General features: G+C 44.7%; 1 protein-coding gene across 3 annotated transcripts in view; it reads right to left on the reverse strand.

Moving 5' to 3' along the window:
• The window catches only part of LOC119455757 (protogenin-like), a 261,095-nt gene that overhangs the window by 38,676 nt on the left and 202,119 nt on the right, over positions 1–20,300 (reverse strand). For 2 of the 3 annotated variants that reach the window (XM_037717212.2, XM_049669239.1), the window contains 9 exons: positions 15,554–15,699; positions 12,454–12,634; positions 11,556–11,703; positions 7,195–7,340; positions 5,658–5,792; positions 4,862–5,035; positions 2,666–2,814; positions 1,432–1,645; positions 509–646 (listed from right to left, as the gene is read on the reverse strand). In XM_037717212.2, coding sequence (XP_037573140.1) covers positions 509–646; positions 1,432–1,645; positions 2,666–2,814; positions 4,862–5,035; positions 5,658–5,792; positions 7,195–7,340; positions 11,556–11,703; positions 12,454–12,634; positions 15,554–15,699 — 1,431 coding nt within the window. The remainder of the gene's footprint in view (positions 1–508; positions 647–1,431; positions 1,646–2,665; positions 2,815–4,861; positions 5,036–5,657; positions 5,793–7,194; positions 7,341–11,555; positions 11,704–12,453; positions 12,635–15,553; positions 15,700–20,300) is intronic. The other variant, XM_049669238.1, reaches the window with a different exon arrangement.

Consider the following 20,300-nt stretch of genomic DNA (forward strand, 5'->3'; position numbering starts at 1 on the left):
CATGTTGTCTATAAAAGCAAGCTCATGTAGTCTATAGATACATGAAGTTGTAGACTAAACTTCTTGAGCTGCATGCAACACTTTGAAATCTCAGCATGGAGAAGCAGCGCAAATATTACGATTTGCAAATATACTTTAACCAACCAAACAGCATTCACACTTGCAACTAAGCCTATACAGGTCTGGGATAACATAGCAACTCTATTTTGATTCCATTCCAATGTGTTCATTTTTATTTATTTTTTAAAATTCGTATCTACTGGCTCAATCGTCACCTGCCTTCATAGCCTGGACTATCCACCTAAGGCAGTATATCAAAATTGAATAGACTAGAGAGAAAATAATTACTGCATTGCGCTAGCTCTAAACTATCCAGTACAAAAATGTTCTCGCTTTTTCTCTCAAGAGAGCACATGGGCAAAGAGAGAAAATACATGACTACACTTTCCTAAGCCAAGTCATGGAAGAAAAAAGAAAGAAAAGACAAGTCAGCAGCTGTCTCTCGTACCTGCTGTGGGGAGGTAGTGGATTGAGTAGGCCTGGATTATCTGTCCCGGCGATATGGCAGAGGGGTTCCAGGAAAGCAGAATGGCTGTGCTTGAATTTGTGACAGCCTTCAGACCCGTTGGAGGACTGGGCTGGTCCCCTGCATCCAAGAATGAACCGAATGTTATTCGCCTTTTCGCTCGCGCGATAAGAGCAGCGATAGTGCGGCACCCAAGAAACTTCCGGTCACGGGCCTTCTCAGTCTACAGTGCAGGATCACAAATGCACCCCTCCTAATCTATATCACCACCATTACCTTTCTTGCTCGCTATATTTAGCGGACTACGTCATTGAGCCAAACCGGAAGCCTGCCTGGGGCGTATGTTTGTAAACAGCGAAAAGGTCTATAGGCAAGCTGACTGGTACTACAAAGGTTGGCACCTTACTTTCAACTTCCATGTATACATTGTGTAATTCTCAAATGGCATTTAAGAAATTGAATGTGACCATCACTCGCAGTAAAATCTTCATCAGCTGCTGCTGGGTGAAACATACGCACGCATGCACTCCCACACGTGTGTGTCTGTTTGTCAAACATACACATGACAGATTGTGTTACATTCTTTGTCATGCTTGTACAACGATGATGATATCTTTACAATGTCTTCAGGATGCCACATATGTTGCATCGCCTATGTTTATTGACATAAAAAAGCAATACACCTTCATGTGTCAAGTTCAAATGTCCACATAGCAGTTAACCAACACTTCAAAAAAGAAATATGGTGTCCCCTCTCATAATGTGCATGACTGTACATACATGAGCAGGTGTGCCTAGACGTGTGACAGATCATTAAAGAAAAAAAAAAAAAGAGTGCAAACACGAAGTGAGCACTGCATGCAGCTTCACAGATGGAGGTCGTCTGCACTTGAAAGCCCATTTACCTGAGGCATTCAACACCAGTCGCGCAGCAAGGGTGTTCAGGCCAGCTACGTTCGTTGCCAGACACTGGTAGAAGCCTGCATCCCGCTTAACTGGGTGAGAGATAACAAGCACGTTGCTTGCGGGGCGCCGCTGGTGCTGCGGGCCGCTGCCACTCTCTTCAACCAAGTGGCGTCGTACCTTCCGCAGGTACTTGATGTCCTCTGACCGCATCACCTTTTGGTGACAAGAAGATGCAATAAGTGAGAGGTAACCGAGGAGTTCGATTTATGCTTATTAACAACCAAACCAAGCCAACAGACAGTGTAGTCAAGGAAAATATAGATGAAAATAGCTCTTTTTAAAGATTGAAATATAGAAATAGTAAGGAAAAAGAAAATGAAAGTGGATGAAGAGACTACATGCCACCGGTGGGAACTGAACCCACAACTTCCACACAACGCATGCAATGCTCTACCAATTGAGCCATGGCAACGGCTGTCCTCAGTCTACTATTTTGGTTATTTTTGTATGTGTAGTAAGCTTAGCCTTAGGAATTTTCACCAGCACCACTCACGGCCATGGTAACAAGTACTTCACAGCGTGTGTGAATGCAGTGCATTGTAATTATTACATACAGTTGAAGGGCTGACTGATGGATGTCTAACCAAGAAAGCATAAAATTGGACAAGAAGTGCAGTTGCATTTTAAACACACATCAATTTAAGAAAATTTTTAGTTCTCCCAAGTGACCATACATTCATTTGGCCAAGCAATCTTGAGTTGCAGTTTCAATTAAATGAAGCCTTCAAATAGTATGCATACACTTTGGCATCTCAGCGAGAAGGATCCTGCAGAAACGTTGAGCAAAACGCATCACTCCACTATGCTGTGATGATGCATTTTGTCGCTGTCTCAGCTAGGTGGACACTCCATTCATGCTTATGGAGATGTTTCAGGATGTTCAGGTGAAAACAGGCATGAAAGTCTGCCAGCAAAAGGCAACAGTTGAGTCTAGTGGTGTCTGTGTGACTGACAATCATGGCTGACGAACGGTAACCAGCAGGGGTGTAGCCAGAGGAGGACACACCGAGAGATTTGCCCGCGAATATTCAAGAACTTCGCATAGTGAATGCTCAAATCAAATACGAATAGAAGGGACCATTCAATCCGCATTCGAAATTTCGAATATTCACCCACTTCTACAAAACACTACTAGTGAAGGCACATAGTACTGCTGTGGCCATTTTTACTTACCTTAATGCGACCATTGATGACTAGGGGCTGGCCATCTTTGAACCAGCGCACTTCAGGTGCAGGAAATCCCTGGGCATCGCAATCGAATCGAACTGTGCGAGCAGCAGGGCGAACTCGACTTATCATGTCTGATGCAAAGGTTGGGGGCTCTGCAAAGAGGGAAGACATTGAGCAGGAGACAATAAAGTAATGTAAAGGTGCAACCTTTATTGTCTACTCTGGAAAATAATAAAATGCATGAAGGGAATGACAAGTTCATTGGCTAGAATGTCATGTCAGGCTCCCTTTGTGTCAAACCTGACAGGAAAAATAAAATCTGCTTGTCTTATCGTAACAAAATTCCACAGGATGTATGAGAAACTGTATAAGAAAGATCTCCAAAATGGCTCAAGCTTATCAGGAAAATGGGCTTAACTCTGTAAGAGTAACATACAGTAAGAAACAGCTAAAGCACATTCTGAAGAAAGCTTTTTGAGCAAGATACAGGAACCCGTATTTTCAGAACAGCTTAGAGGGGCTGTCTGTTTCGGAGCAGCACTCAAGTAGAAAACTTACATTACTTAGCTATATTTAAGGGCAACAGTAACAAATTAAACGTCACAGCTGGGTGTACCAAGCTGAGTGAATGATCAAACCAAGCTAAAAATTCAAGGCTATTCCGCCCTGCGAAGGGATCTGTAAACGTCGTGGTAAGAAAACTTGTGGTAAAGACTTTATTGCATCACTCATTGTCACTTAGTAACGACGGTCACAATGGCTTTGTGGTCACTATGATATACACTGATTGGCATACTTGCAACTGCAGACACATTCTTTGATAATGTCAAATCGATGCACGTACGCCACTGGGCGGTTGGTTTGGCCGGATCGGTGTGGCATCACAAGCGAAATGTATCCAACACGCAACGCGTAAACCACTCCCTTTTCGATCCGGACACATCTACATTGAAACCACCGACAACGACAAGGGTGGTAGTGTCATGGCAAGTAACCCATGCAAAGTGAGTAGCAATGAACCTTCTGACATCGCATTTCGACATCGAAGAGACTTTTGCGTCTACTTGCCGTATTCTCCGATTCGCGACACGTGTCATCTTGGTCTGGCTTGCTGCTTACGGTTGGCCTCTCGGGCACGATCTTCGGTTGTGCACTGTTCGCTGCACTTTAGTGAGTGCTTGTAGCCTTTGCTTTATGAGCCATTGCATCTTTTGCTTGCTTATGGGGGTATGAGCATTGCTTACGAGGGTATGAACCATTGATGATGACAGCTTTCGGCATGCTTTTCTGCATGTTGTATGCATAATTCCAAAGAGTCTAAACATTGCTCGCTTCACTTTTCTGTGTTCTTGTAGCCTCTGCCTCACAGGGCTATGAGCCATTGTATTTTTCGCTTGCTTACGGGGATACAAGTGCTTACGGGATATGAGCCTTTGATGATGATAGTTTTTGTGTGCCGACATGAAAATTCTATGGTACCCTAGCCATATACAGCTCCGCTGTAAAAGCGAATTGCAGGTTGTGCCACTTCGTTAGGAAAAGTCAGTATGCTCATAAAATCGATACCACTGCTCTAGACCTTGGACACGGCACATTCAGATTCCCTAGCAGAGTACATCACAGTTTATCACTTTTATGTCCCAACTGGCTCAACTTATCACAGAAAGCCATGTGGGCCAATGTAGTGAAGTCAAAACAGGTTGTCACACAATCACACCAAGCTTTTGCTTAAATTCAGTAAGTCCTATAGGTAAGAATGGCAGCTGATAAAATGCAGAGAACGAGGCGAGCTTAACTTGATAAAAAACTCTTTAAAAAAAATTAATAAACAAATGACAAAATTTCTCCACTGACTATCTTTCTTTTTTACCACTCAGCAGGTTTCGAAAATAAACAAACTAGTACTCAAGTTTGCAATCTACTGTTGCATTAAATGTCTTTTTATTAAATTACAGCACAGATATAACTCATGAACATTAAAAAGGCCATAGTCATTGTCAAATGCTAGTGCACAAAAATACCTCTTCTGTGACAATTCTTGCCACCTTGATGTTAAACTTCCGCCACGAGTAACACAAAAATATTCACATGTGATTCACACATGGCTGCAGCTAAGGTAGGTTCCACACTTGTTACTAATTGCGGCAACTGAAACCAGTGAACACAGTCACAATTGCAAGCAAAGAAGCACAAACTTACCATAAATGATCAGTGTGTGTGACTGGGATGCTAATGAAAGTGTCTCGGTAGCTGTAGTTCGTGACGTGCTGATAAGGCATTTGTAGGTGCCAGCGTCGCTTCGAGTCAGATTGGTAATCCGCAGATTACCTCGACCGAAATAAGTGCTGCGGCCTTCAGGCAAAAGTGCTCCCCCTGAAAGAGGCAAGACAACTTAACGAATGGCAGGAAGTGACAATGCAAGAAAAAAAGTCTTTTTCCCAGTGTCACTCCAACCACTTAAAACAGAAAGTTTAATTTAATAAGGCATAATCCCCAATCTGTAACTTTCCTTAAACCGTCTCTTACTCCTGTTTCCCCTCTTAAGGACCCAGTAAAGACCCTACATGGCCCTGTTTACCCTTTCTCGCATACTTTGGAGACTTGTCATTTTTTACAGGCATCAGCTGCACCTGATTACAACACTGAAGTTGAATGCTACCGTGGGTAGCATTTAACCATGGGTAGACATATACATAGACACAGCGTGAAAGCAAGAAACAGTTCAAGAGTATAGACAAGGCATACAATAGAGCACCCTGTTCTCTGTATATTCTTCATTTATTGTTTGCACAGTTTCATTCCTTTCTATGAGCCAAGTAGCCCTACTTCGAATGTCAGCTAAGCTATCTGGAATGTAGCCAGTAATGCAGGAAGAAAACTTAAGGTAAAGTGAAAATGGATACAATTTCTCACAGGGGTGTAATAGACATGAATGCAACAAGAGTAGATCAAAGGCCCTGCCTCTGTAAGAGCACTAATAAGCGAAAAGCCTCACCTTGCCGGATCCATGTGACAAAAGTGTGCTGTGATGACCTGGCAAAGCATTCAAGCTCGACTGTGTCTCCCGTTACAAGTGTCAGCTCCTGAGAAGATGGGTTTAGGAACTCTGGTGGCTGATCAGGGGCTCCTGCTTGTAAAGGAAGAGAGGGACAAGAAAAGATAAAAATGTTGAAAAAGAAAAAAAGAAAATGCTGATAAGAACTTGCCGGGCATTTGTGGCAAGCTCAAAAAAAGCCATTTCAATCCTAAAGGTAGACTAAGCTTAACCACACATTTCAGATATTCTGAGACATTCCAAGAAAGAATAAATGCGAATACTGCAAGCAGCAGTTTAAGCATAGCTGATATTTCTGTGGCGGCCACCACACGTTGCGTTAAAAAAGCAATTTGTTGACTTCTGCATAATTATGAGTAATACTAAGGGTAGAGCTATCTCACTTGTGCAGATGCATGATGTTAATGCATTCTGCTTAACGGGCTGTCTCTGAATGCTTCTTCTTCTTCAATTGTTTTTTTTTTTAAGCTGCAAGTTTGGAAAGACGTTTCGTGCCTTGCCTGGGCAGTTAGTGTTGCTTTTAGTGAGAACAACTTTTGATCTGCTGTTGCTACTTCCCAAATTTCATGCTGAATATAAAAAGAATGAGAAGGCAATTTCAACCAGAGTTTGAAGCAGTAACAGTGATATGCAGCACAACTCTTGGGAATCACCATTTGTGATCCTTCTTTTTCGTATGTTCCGCTTCAAAGATTAAGGGCTGATGTTGAAACAGTGTACTGTGCAATTGTTTCTTGTTCCTGGTTAGGTTTTTCTTATCCAACCGTTCCTTGATGAAACAAGAAAATTCGCTTGGATACCACACTCCAAAGCGTCTTCGTACAAAGCTGGCGAGTTCGTATGCTCGTGCTCCACGAGGTGAAGAGGTTTTGCAAGCTATGAGAGCGAGAGAGAGAGAGATGAATTCACGGAGCGGGTCTCCTGGAACACGGTGTCGGCAATGGAATGCGGTGTTGGTGTTGCAAGCTGCGCTATGCAACGCGCAATGACGGCCGTAAGTCCCAAACGCACGAAAAGAAATTATCATCATCATGAGTAGTAAGATTAAAAGTTCACGCGCACTTCCGGAAAATGCTAGGCTATGATCGCCCAGCTTCGCTGTTTTAAGCGCTAGGCGGCCGAGTGCAAAGTAAAGTGTTTTTTTTTTTGTTTTTGCTCTTTTTGATTTGATTGTAAAGTAGATCACATGACAATGTTATGCCTGAACAACACAATCACCATAAACTTACTTCCAGATATAGTGCAAATAGGAACACATACACACGAAGAAGACACAGCAGACGTGGACGAGCGCTTGTCGCATGCACTCATCCGTGTCTGTCGTGCCTTCTTCGTGTGTATGTGTTCTTAGTTTGCGCTATATCTGGAAGTAACCATGTATGTTAGACCAACTAGTCCAGCAGACGGTCCTTCTGCACCATAAACTTCACAGAATGTTTCACATACAGTATTGCTAGGAAACATATAAACCACATACCATGATGAGCTGACTGTAACACTGTCAATGCAGCCTCTGCACTGTACTGAGTCTTTGCAACATTTTTGGCAATGCAGCGATAGTTCCCAGCATCAGCAGCTGTAACATTAACAATCTGCAGGGCCCCTGAAGAAAGTTGCGTGAACCTGAAAAGATAAGGTTTCGTGTGGATTATGTGCCAGACATGCTTTCTGAAAGTCAAAAGGCATGCTTTTATATTTCTTAAAACCCTGCTGCAATGTTTGACAAAAGCACCACTGCAGCCTAAGAAGTCTGACTGAGCCTGATGGTGAAAAGAAAATCACATCCACACAAGTACCAACATTAGTCAGTACCGCACAATCAAATCAAGTATAGAGGAATCTGTCACTATTACTTGCAAACACTTAATCACAGATTACAAATCGATGCGGCGACACGCTTTCTGCAAAATTTCTGCACAGCCTCCACCTCATCATCGTCCACTCCAGCAAAGCACGGCTGAGTGCTGCACTGCATAAGAAATTCTGCGACCGCGGTGTCACCACCTACCGCCGGTGACAGGGAAGCTACAAAAGCAGGCTGCGTGGCTTGAAAAAGACACTTGCTAACCGGACGCGTGAGGCGCCGGTGTGATCACCTGCTGCTGCTGCCAAGGCCATAAACCACCGTCCTTTTTCCTATGTTGAGATTCGCTTCTCAGCCGACAGAACATCTCACAGTGGTGACCCGGACGTGATTGTCCATCGCGACGACAAAAAATTTCACCCTGCCCGTGAACGGGAAGGACGTCCGCGTTTATATTGACCGGCTGAAGCCAGCATACATTACTTCCGATGAACCAGGGAACCCCCGCACCCCCTCAGATGTCCATCCACAACTTCCGACATCGCAGCCCGCTCCAGTCACTACGATGTTATGAACGCTTCACGGATTTTTACAAGCTATGAGGGCTTTCTACTCCGCAGGGGGGTGATGTGGTGATGCGCTCTCTGCAACATTTCTGCGCAGCCTCCACCTTGTCATCGTCCACCCCGGCGAAGGGCCTACCACCGATGACAAGGAAGTTACAAAAGCAAGCTGTCTGGCTTGAAAAACACACTTGCTAACCGGACGCACGAAGCACCGGGTGATCACCCGCTGCTGCTGCTAAGGCAATAAACCACCGTCCTTTTTCTATGTTGGGATTCCTTCCTCATTCGATGCAACATCCCACAACAGAATATCAAAAGCATGAGTCCTATAATTAAATATGATAATGACAAGAGGTTCTGAATTTTTCTTTCTTTCTTACTTTCTTGGTTCTTTCAAACCTATTGAATGCACAATGCAGACAAAGCAATAGCTCACTTTGAAACGTGGCATATAAAAATCCATGTAAAGCTGCTTTTCTTCCTGTTTAAGCATAAATGATTTGCTTGTTACACACAAAAGATGCATTCAGGCTATCAGGGGTGCCACAGTGAAAGGCTCTGGATAGGCTTCAATTTGTTGAGGCTTTCCACAATGCATCTAAATCTAGGAACATCGGCACGTTCTGCCTCCAGTGAAATACAGCTGCCACCACATATGGTACACCCTCAGCAAGACAGATTTTATTATCTCGCCACTGCTGACACTTGGCAGATTGAATTGCCAATTATGGTTGGAATATTTTCTTCCTAAAAAGAAGAATAAAATACATGGCTCTGAAAACTGGCAAGGGCATAGATGCCAGAAATTTTTGAAAGAGGTTTGGAAAGAAACACCACTGTAACCAAGATTTTATGACAGTGTTGATGTTGTGGAATTAGGGGCCATTGGCCGCTAGATCGACGGAGTCGCCGCCCAGCGGGCACTGGCTGAAACATGACAATGTGGATGGCACGTCGCATCGTCTGCTAGCTGCTACTTGTTTACATGTGCGTGTACGGCATGCCTATCCTTTAAAGTCCGTTTGTTCCATGATTGCTTCGCAGTTGCAAATGGTAGTATGCATCTTTTTACTATGCAGAAACTCATGCAGAGACACTGTAGCCTTTGCGCTACAAAAAAATTAGTGACTGCTCGTGTCGAGCACATTCTGCACATACCATCGTCGTGCCCGCCGTTTGTCACAATAATTTAAATTTTATTGTCGCATTGTGATTCAGGCACTTCACAAAAACCTTTGGCGTAATTTTAAATAAATGAAGTGGTTGCTGCGATACCTGAACACAGCCCTTCAGCAATTTCTTAAATTGATGTGTTGATCATTCTTCAATCTTTGTGATACACCACGAAACATGAACAACATGGCGTGAGATCACTAAGCAGTAGGAAAGAAAATCTTATGCGCTCACATATTGTCGCAGAATAGAATCGATTTTGGGCATATAATTGCATGACTGTCGCTTAGTGGTTACGTGACCATCCTTAGCTGTTCTTGAGATGCCCTTCCATTATGTGGATATTTTACTAAACAGAAATAATTTAGCCTCGCAAGTGAATTTTTGCGCTTTGGTACTTCGACTACCTGGTACAAAAGGGAAGCAGAAATGGAGTATTATAAGAGGATCATATGTAACATTGCAGCTGCTATTCACAGGACGTCGTAAAGCTGAGTTGCCGGCAGTTAATGTAATGCACTCTTTAGCGTGGTGTTGTAGCTTGTCGGATGGTAGCAGTCATTATTTTTACAAATAAACAAAGTAACATAATAAGGTTGACTCTCAAAATAATCGAACATTATTTGCATCATTTTCATGCAAGTAATATTTCAAAAACATCCTTGTGCTAAAATGCTACATTTTTTCGTGCAAGTGGAAAAAAAAAAGAAAAAAAAAGTGTGAAGTCATTGCCGATCCTGCCACTGCACAATCAATCATAGTGTACCTTGTTTAATTAAACTTAGTAATTATTATGTATTTGACCCATAATTCAAAAAGACGTAAAAAGTTGTGATGTATGTGTACAAGTAGTGAAGTAGACTTGCAAGAACTAGGTACGTTAAATTCATTGTACAAAATGACAGGCATTTATATAACCTGTGCGAGAATAGCAGAAAGTTGAGTTGTGCAACAGCAGCGCCAACAGCGCCAACAGAATGGGCAGAACGCAAGCTGAACACAAACAAAAACTACCATGAATGCACAGAAACAGAAATTGTGCTTTGGGCTCCATTCATATATAGCAGGAATTTCCGGTGTGTTTTGTGCAAAAATGTAGCATTGCAGGGCAATATATTATCCTGCATGCTTAGAAGAAGTATTCAAGCTCTTAGACTGGGAAGGCTTAGGAGTGAGGATCAACGGCGAATATCTCAGCAACCTTCGGTTTGCAGATGACATTGTCCTATTCAGCAACAATGGAGACGAATTACAACAAATGATTGAGGACCTTAATCGAGAAAGTGTAAGAATTGGGTTGAAGATGAATATGCAGAAGACAAAGATAATGTTCAATAGCCTGGCAAGGGAACAAGAATTCAGGATCGCCAGTCAGCCTCTAGAGTCTGTAAAGGAGTACGTTTATCTAGGTCAATTACTCACAGGGGACCCTGATCCCGAGAAAGAAATTTACAGAAGAATAAAATTGGGTTGGAGTGCATACGGCAGGCATTACCAAATCCTGACTGGGAGCTTACCACTGTCGTTGAAAAGAAAAGTGTACAATCATTGCATTCTACCGGTGCTAACATATGGGGCAGAAACTTGGAAGTTAACAAAGAAGCTTGAGAACAAGTTAAGGACCACACAAAGAGCGATGGAACGAAAAATCTTAGGAGTAACGTTAAGAGACAGGAAGAGAGCGGTGTGGATGAGAGAACAAACGGGGATAGCCGATATTCTAGTTGACATTAAGCGGAAGAAATGGAGCTGGGCAGGCCATGTAATGCGTAGGATGGATAACCGGTGGACCATTAGGGTTACAGAATGGATACCAAGAGAAGGGAAGCGCAGTCGAGGTCGACAGAAAACCACATGAGATGATGAAGTTAGGAAATTTGCAGGCGCAAGTTGGAATACGCTAGCGCAAGACAGGGGTAATTGGAGATCGCAGGGAGAGGCCTTCGTCCTGCAGTGGACATAAAATATAGGCTGATGATGATGATGATGGTGATGATATTATCCTTTCACTGCAGTCAGTGCATTTCACTACCAAACAATCGGCCCAAGTCATCCACAGCAAAGTGCCGCCGTGTACATTTCAATGGGCGTCGCCGACTGCCCATCCACGCTAACACGATGACGGTGCTGCCACCTACAGCCCGATCTCGGAGCCAACAGTAAGGTTGACAAACAGTGAACATTGATGGCAAGAAAGGAAAACTATACTTTAATAAAAAAAACAGTTGCAACGATGGATAATAAAACAGATAACTACCATTCTTCAAATAGTTCTTCTGGACCGACTACACTTACCGTTCATCGTCAGGCGGCACGTCCTCCAAGTTGCGCTGCCAATTGTAGAGCGCAGCTGGCACAGCCATGGCGTGGCATGCAAACCTCGCGATACTCCCAGCAGCAACACTCAATGGTTGTGGCTCCTCGGTGAAGCCTTTGGGCATTCCTGCGAGGAGATCGAGCACAGATTAGTCGCTGCCACCCTCTGGTGTTGGAGTCCCTGAACTTGATCCCTCTTGAGGAACCCCAATTGCTTTCAGAAGGTACAAGAGAACTTATCCATTTTTATTCCCTATTCATTCCCCAAAGTAAAAATGTTTTCAGGACAACATCCATAGGAATACGCCACTGCCAATACTGAGCACCTTGCTTAATTTGGTGCTAGCGATCAGAGTACAAGAAATAACCCTAAATGTTGCCATGCTAGTGTGGTGGCATGCTCGTCACTTATCTTCTTTTATCCGCACCAATACAGATGCAAGGACACGGCACATCTCAGGAGTGCTAGATCAAAAATAAACATGACTACTTCTATGTCAAGTTGAACTGGGTACAACATCGCTGCTTCACATCTAGTTATTGAAGAAATAACACCAAATGTTGCTATGCTACAGAGAAGTGGTATGCTCATCACTTATCTTTCTTTATCAGCACTATGCAGACTCAGCAAATCTCATGCTATTTTAAATAAAATCGAGTAAAAATTGAACTGGATGTCACATCGCTGATAATGCAATTCTAAAACAACAAATTGAACTATTTAAATCAATGGGGAACTTGAGTATGATTCCGTGCTCTATCTTTAAGATGATGTTTATCATCAGTTACCATCCTTTTCCACTAACACTGCGGCTTGAAAATTTCCTTCAAACTGAGAGCTTTGTACATCTCCTGACATTTGAGAAAACTGACTCACGTGCTAGTTCGACTTGAACCGGGCGGCTGAACATGGTGCCAGCCTTTGTATGCACCATGCAAGTGTATGTGCCATCGTCCCTGCGGCCATTCTTCTTCTTCTGGTAGGCAAACTGGTCGATGAAAAGGGAACCATTCGACAGCACCGTGTGCTCTGTGATGCTCCAGTCCAATGGCCTTCCCTGGAAAAAAAATAATGTCAAAAATAATAATAATAAAAAACACAATGTGAGAATTTACACAAACTGTTATTGCCACATATTTCATACTACAGTCTATGGACTACGCATGTTCAAATATAGGATTTCTATGCGGCGCCGATGGCATAGGTGTGGGCTATATCTTTCCCAACTCGCTTTTTAAGCTGGTGACTGGAAGTAAACATGGGGACTAGTAGTGGCTGCTTCTGCCATTCTGGACAATGTTGTTCAGATGTACTGTTCCGAGGAGGGGAGGTCAACGGCTGACAAAATGGCGACTGACTTCCAGGACACATCAGCAGATTTGCTTGTGACATCAGTGGCCATCACAATCTACTGTTTTGTGTTCCGCTAGTTTCGGTTTTGGCTGCAGGCTGTGTACTAAGTGTAGGCACGCTAACAAATACTTTTATTTTTAGCTTAAATTATTCCTAGCAGACTATACTCTGCATGTGGACTTTAGTCTAAAAATTACAGTATTTAAAGTAATATACCCATAATCATGCTGCTGATTTGTAGAAACTCCACAAAGACAATGTAGCAAAAGATAAGGCAATGAAAGTGGCAGTCAGAAGTGGCAACAGCTGAAGCTCAGGAATAGCTCTAACAGCTTCTTGTAATATTATAAAATAAAAATTGTGTTGCTTAAAAGGAAACCAAAGAAGCCTCTTCATTCTTCACCACTTAATTTACATGTCCTCAAGCCCATCACTTCTGCCCTGCACCGAAGATGCCAAGTTGAAGCAATAACAAGTAAATGCATGTTATATTAACAGCAGTATTATTTACAATCGAAGTGTATTCTACTATCGCTGAGGAAGTTGCTACTACATGGTGAAAACAAGGATGCTGACCTGGATGTCAAAGTCACAAAAGTGGTTAAAGAAATGACCCAGTTTCTTCTCTCAATTTGGATTTCAGTCCATGTGAAGAATGCAGCTTCAGAAAGCAGGGCTGTCCAAAAGGCTTCACTAAACATCTCTCACTTGCCCTTTCAGTAGGTGATACATGTCAATTGTGTGTCCCTAAAGAAACTGTCCGCGCACAACATTCAACTCTCTTGAGGATACCAGAGGGCCTGTGGGCCATGCTTTGAGAAACACTGCTCTACAGAGGGAAGGGGACACCTGTCCTTATTGTGAGGAGTTTTAATATGCCAGATGTGTTACGTTATGTTTTAATATGCCACAGTCCTTCCCACAGGACTCATGACGACCCTTGTGACCTAAGAGACAGCCCTTCCCCAGTGCAGGGTAGCCTATCGGTCTGCCGTCTGCCTCTCCCTTATGACTTCTCGCTCTCTCTCTCATCACTCCTTGTGCATCAGCTTCAAAAATTCTGGCAACACTTGGCATGCTAGGTGCGCTATGCATGCCAAGGTAAACGAAACGTAGTGCTGAGCTCAAAGTGCCCTGTCATACCATATCACAGAACCCAAGACACACACTGTGCTTAACCACGAGCATTATAAAGGATATGTGAAATACAAGAAGTAGGCTTTTCCATACTATTAGGTTGCCTTACACAAGATGGCCGACTACCCACTGAGGGAACCATTGAGCCGAGGGTATCCTCGCAAAGAGCGAGTATGTAGTAAGGAAGAGATTACGGTAACGACAGCGGTACCAGATTGTGTGCTCAAGCTGTATTTCCACTTCTAGGGCGACGTCCGCCATCTTGTCTGTGTGAAATTAGATGTGTGGCTAAGTGCACTGGCAGAATTTCGCATAACCTATATAGCGCCACAAGTGCACGAGAATGCACATGGCAACCTTGAAGTCCTACAAGGTTGTATACCAGTGCATGCAGATCACAGAATGATTTTTTATTTCCCATGTTTGCGTGTAGTACAAGCACAAATCTGTGTGCTCACACAGTTTAAACATGTAATCCTCATCACTTTGACTGCAGCTGAAGGCTTCTGCCACCTACCTTCTTTTACCCTTATGCTGTGTCAGCCAGCTACATTCCATGCCTGATAATCTTATCTCCTCACTTCACCTAAACCTCTGCTGTCCCTTGATTGCAAGGATTCCATTGGCACCCATTCTGTTGCTCTAATAAACCACTAGTTCTCCCTCTGATGTGTTATCTGACATGTTGAACTCCACTTCTTAATCTCAACCAGAGCATCCTCTACTAGCACTTGCTCACTAATCAATTGCTCAATGATCTTCCTGGCTTTTTAACATTGGGACTTCATTTTAAAGCGAAGCTTTATATGTATAGGCGAAATCGTATATGGCTAGACGAAATCGTCTTCTTCCGCAGCTGGCTCGTTGGCACCCCTCGGGTTGCGTTCGTGCCACTGCTCCTGCGTTCATCGTCGTCTACTTCCACAGCTGGCTGCGGTGCCGCTACTCATTCCAGCGTAGAATTTCACTTCTCTTCTGTCGTCGTAATGGGGAGGCCGCGATTACGGGGGTATGAGCCATTGCTTAAGGGGGTATGAGCCATGCATGCAGTCTTACGTAACGGACAGAGTTAATTCTGAAGCAATTGAATTTTGAAAAATCGCAAGCGGCAATGGCGGGTCGATGCTACTAACCACGCCACCGAGCAAGCTCGAGACATCGAACGCAAGCGACAACGGCGGACTGCGGGCATACCTGTCAGTGACAGTCGTTCTCTCCGTCGCAGCCGAATGTGTGTGTGTAACCTCATAATTGAGAAATACTTTAATGAACCCTCGGGATTAACCCAGTGATAAACACCGGGGCCGCATGTTTCAGGGAGTGGACGGGCCACTGAATTTTTTTTTTTTCTTCATGTGTAACCTTATCTTTCTTTTATGTTTCTTTCCTTACTAATTCAAGCTTCAAAATTGAAGTTTCTTACCTAAACCTAACATGCTTTGGAAATATTTCTGCACATGCAACCATCGTCGTAGAGTGAACTCACATTGTGATTCCAGGTGATGTTGTACGGAGCCAGCTCCGGCAGCACCGACACAGAGCAGTCCAGCAGGAGGGGCTCACCCTTCACCGCTACCAGTTTTGCACCAGACAGGCGAGTGAAGTTGATGCCCCTCTGAATGCACTGGCCCTCTGCAGGAAAAGGAGAGAGAGAGAAAGGCAGTGAGCACAGTGGGGAAACAAGGAAACTGAAAAAGAAAGTTAGTGCACGAAATGGGCACACACACGAAAATACGTTTTCCACTCTAGATTACTGTGTGAAAAATCACACCATCATGAAAAATTTGCTTAAAATATCATTTTCTTGAAACAAAGTTCTGGGGCCATATTCATTGCGCCGAGTGGCTGATCTCGGCATTATTGGCATTGTGCAAGCCAAAGGTAAAGGATGTTCAGAAAGAATATACAAATAAAAAGGATGATTACACTATAATACAGCCCCAGGTTTCTGAGGTCGCCAAACCTGGTACAGATATGACAAAAGTGTGGTGTGTAAAAACAAATGCAGAAATTGTGCGTGATGCATACACAAGTAATTGTTGTGATGTAAATGAGAAGCGAGAAGGTGCACAATCGAGAAGGTGTACAGTCAGTGGGAAATATGCAAAGGACGACGTCTCCATTCTTCAAGTCAAAATCAATGCCAGACAAGCTACCAATGGAGATGTACTGTAGGCTGTCTTTTTTTTTTTTCAGAACTGAAGCTACTCAGAGTTCTTTATCCATAGCATTTTTACCAATAAAAAGCCACAGCTAAAGCCACGTTTCCGAGAAACTGGCCATAACAAAAACTTAAAATGTGCCTTCAGAGAAGCAACCTCTATTTATGAGCTTTAACTTTTTAAAAGGGACACAGGGCTATGAGAGATGTAGTGAGGAGCTCCAGATTAATTTCGACCCCCTCGATTTCACTAATGCACTCCCGCAGTATTGACCACCGGTGTTTGTGCATTCCATACCAGTGCCCAGTATCAAGCCCACTACCTCATTTGTGTTCAGTGACTGAATGCTGTAGCTACTAAACCACCAAGGTAGGTTGAGAAAATAGACTTGGATGTCACTAATGAAACAGCCCCCACCGACGGACAGGTATATTGCTTAGATTGCTGAGCTATTTGGCTAGCCTTTACGAAAGGAATAAAGAATCTGTGTTGAGAAAAAAAAAATGTACATCGAATATTACAATCAGAATTTTTCTAGGCACAATGACAACAAAATACCATCAGGATGATATAATGCTGGCTACTGGGTACGGCTGGTGACTCACATTAGGGTAAAGACCAGTGCAGACAAAAACAGCCACACGATATCTCTGGCTAGCTCCCTATGAGCTGTCTTGCACAACCTTCACTGCTTTCATGCTCCCTCCGCGGTTTTTGTCCAAACACTGGTTCAGCAATTAGGTGAATCATGGATTAGCTTGAGTGCAGGCCAAAAATATCTTCGTCGTCATATGCATTTCGACTGCCTTCACTGACGCAAATGACTATAAGGACTTCAATGTGGTTTTTTACCTCGAGGTAAAAATGGAAAGTGCATCACTGCATAATAATTATGGATACAGCGGTATCCATAATGATTATGCAGCGATGCACTTTCTATGTTTACCTCATTTAATAAAAGTTTTCGCAACATTTGTAGGTGGGACATATTTTCGAAAAACTCGTGAATCTAGCGCACATTCCGGACACAAGAAAATAAAATTTAAAAACCACGGGAGCCGAAAGTGCATGCGGCAGCCCGCGACGGCTCCAGATGGTACTTTGTTACCCCAACGCAATGGGCGCCACGTCGCCCTGCGTCGTACATAAAAATTTTCGACAAAGGACACCCGCGTCCAAGCTCGAATCCGGGCGATCTCGGAGCCGGTGCTAAATCCTCGACATCAGCGTGGCGGCCTCGGGAGAAAGCCAATCTGATTCGCCGGGGGCCGCGTTCTGCGCGCTATATAAAACAGACGGCGCCTGGTGATTGCGTTCGCCGCACGATTGTCTCACGACGATGCCTCTGCCCCGCCTGTGACATCTGTGTGTCCGTCAACTGCGACGCCCGAACCGATTCTACGGCCGCCGGAATGGTCGTAAAAGCCAAGCGATCCGTCCATACCGGATGCCGTAGTTTGCCGTCTGGGGAAGGGGCTGACTGAGGACAGGGAAAATTGAGAAGGCTAAATACTAACAAAGGAAAGAAAACTACCAACAAGGATGTGGTGCCTTCTTAAGGAGTTGGTTCTTCTTTTAACAGCAGAGCTGTTCATGCCGGCAGTTGGTCCATTAGTCGTCCACAAAAAATGTGGGCCGATCCTGGCAGTTGTGCAGAAAGGGTCCAAGCGCAATGGCACATACACCTGTGAACTAGCGAAGCTGAGCCTGGATAAGTCTAGCTGAGCATGGTTGGGACTACTTAAGCTTAGTCAGTCATCGATAGCCAATCGATAGCCGATCAATAGCTAATCAATAATCAATCAATAAATTGCGGTAAATGCTGGGGATGACTTAGAAGTGCTTAGCCTAGCCCAAATACGTAGCCAATCAATAGTTAATCGATAATCGATTAATAATAAATAAATTCCGGAAAATGCTGGGGATGACTTGGTAGCACTTAGCCTAGCCTAAAAGTCAGGACTATCAGCTACGCCGTCTCTTTAGCATTGCGCCTCCAGTGTAAGCTGCGCCAATTTTTTTTCTTCTTCAAGAGTGAAAAAAGAATAAGAAAATTAGAGCGCACGGAGTTCATTGACATCAATTCTGTCATACTCTTGTTCGCTTGGGTTCGCTAACGTGCTACTGTAGCGGATGAATACAAGGAGCACCCGCTGTGGCGCTCGAGAAATGAATGGTCGACGCCATGACGCACAGAAGCGACGCAGTGACGCACATTCCCATCATCACGCTTCTATAGTTCGCACACGCCAGCTGTACACCATCCACTTCACTGTCGCGTCATTGCGAATTTCAGTATAGCGAGGTATAGCTACAGTGAACAACGCAATCGTATCACAAAAGCTCCATCGGCGGCAGTCGGACGGTAAGCTGAATCGAGAGGCAGTCGATGCCTACAGCGACTGCAGAAAACCGATGTAGTGACGGAGAAGTCGGCTCGGGCTCGTGCCCTGCGTCAAATCGACATCAGATCCCCACTGATATGCGTTACCACGGTAACAACAGTATACCGTTGCTATGGTAACATTATCGGTTACGCGCGCACACACATATATATATGCTTCCAATGTGCAGGCTGTCGCATGTAAAACGAAGCGGGTCGAAACAAAGCGGGCTTCTCCGCACAAGGAACTTCGTTGCAGCGAAGCCAGCTTTTACAAATGCTCTCGGGGACTTCGAAGCACCGAACAGTTTGCCGCGGCAGACGCTCCAGCTTCCTGCAGTAAATACTGTGCCTGTTTAGAAGGGTCAGTGGTGCCTTTTTCTGTCAGTTTTGCCTTTTACACGACGGATAAGCAAATAATTAGCGATTGAAGCAGAACTCGCTGCACACAGCTTAGACTATACAAAAATTAGATACACCGAACGAATACCCGTCAATCGTTCGGTTCGTCATAAACGGGTTCGAATGTAGATCAGCAACAAAACGAGGAAACCGTGACAAGGTGGCACGATTTGACGACAAAGTAAACCGCCAAAATCTCTTTCGCAATGCGATGCGTGAATCGGCGATTTGCAACCGCAGACGCGGATGAAAAGGAGCAGGTATCACGCGGGACATTGGGAAAAAAAAAAAAAAAAAAAAAAAAAACCGCCGAGCAAAACGTAAACTCAAGCTTCCTGACCTGTTCTACATCGCAGATAACGAAGGGAGACGCCAGAGTTAGGCGACAGGCGCCTGAAGCAGCACACAGCTTGGCAGCAGGCGCACGCTGGCTGCGTGCCCCGTCCCAGAAATTGCGTGCAACGCCGTCAACACAGCGCAGCGCTGCCCAGGCGAGCAGAGTGCGTGGCCAAGCGTGCCGTGCCGCCCCACAACTCGGCGCAACAAAAAACGCAGTCACAAAAAAAGAAAAGAAACTCGCGGAAGGCCTTATAACGCCAGCTGTCAAAACGCTCTCTCTCTCTCCCTTCGACTTCACAGACTCTCGAGGCTGGCGAAAGAGCAGGAAAGTCGAAACAGCGAAGGAAAACGGGGCTTGCTGTGGTGGTGGCAGCTCGCGTGATTGGGCGAGACGCGGGGCGTACCACCACAATGCCTTCGGCAGGCGCTGCACCGAATCGCTGACGCGTAGTGGGAGGCTCTCGCGATCTGCTCAATCAGCTCGACGCTAAGCCATCGATTTCCTGCGAACGCCGCGCAGCAGCCTAATCCCCAGCGAGAAGAAGAAACTTTGTATCCGAGTCCGGCGGTCGTCCGTCCCGAGCATGCGGCGCCGCACTGACTCCCTCCTCTCCCTCCGACGGCCGGGCGGCTTGATTAGGACGCGGCAGCGCTACACTGCCTCCATTGCATCCGCCCGGAGAGCGGGGCAGGAAGGGTTGGCAAGACCCCCCCTCCCTTCTCTTGCGTCTTTCGGCGATCTGTCACCATGCAAAGACAGGCGAAATTGAGGACGTCGAATGCAGAGGCTGCGAGCGCGCGGCAGGGATGCAGGCAGCGCGCTGAGCCGTGCTCCCTCAAGGGCTGCAGAAGATAGCGCCAACCTTTCCCTTTCCATACGAACCACTTACTACTCGACAGTGCTGAGAGAACGGCCGCAACACCAGTGCGTCTATATAGAAGTACGC

Source organism: Dermacentor silvarum, chromosome 6 (genome assembly GCF_013339745.2).
Source record: "Dermacentor silvarum isolate Dsil-2018 chromosome 6, BIME_Dsil_1.4, whole genome shotgun sequence".
NCBI lineage: Eukaryota > Metazoa > Arthropoda > Arachnida > Ixodida > Ixodidae > Dermacentor > Dermacentor silvarum.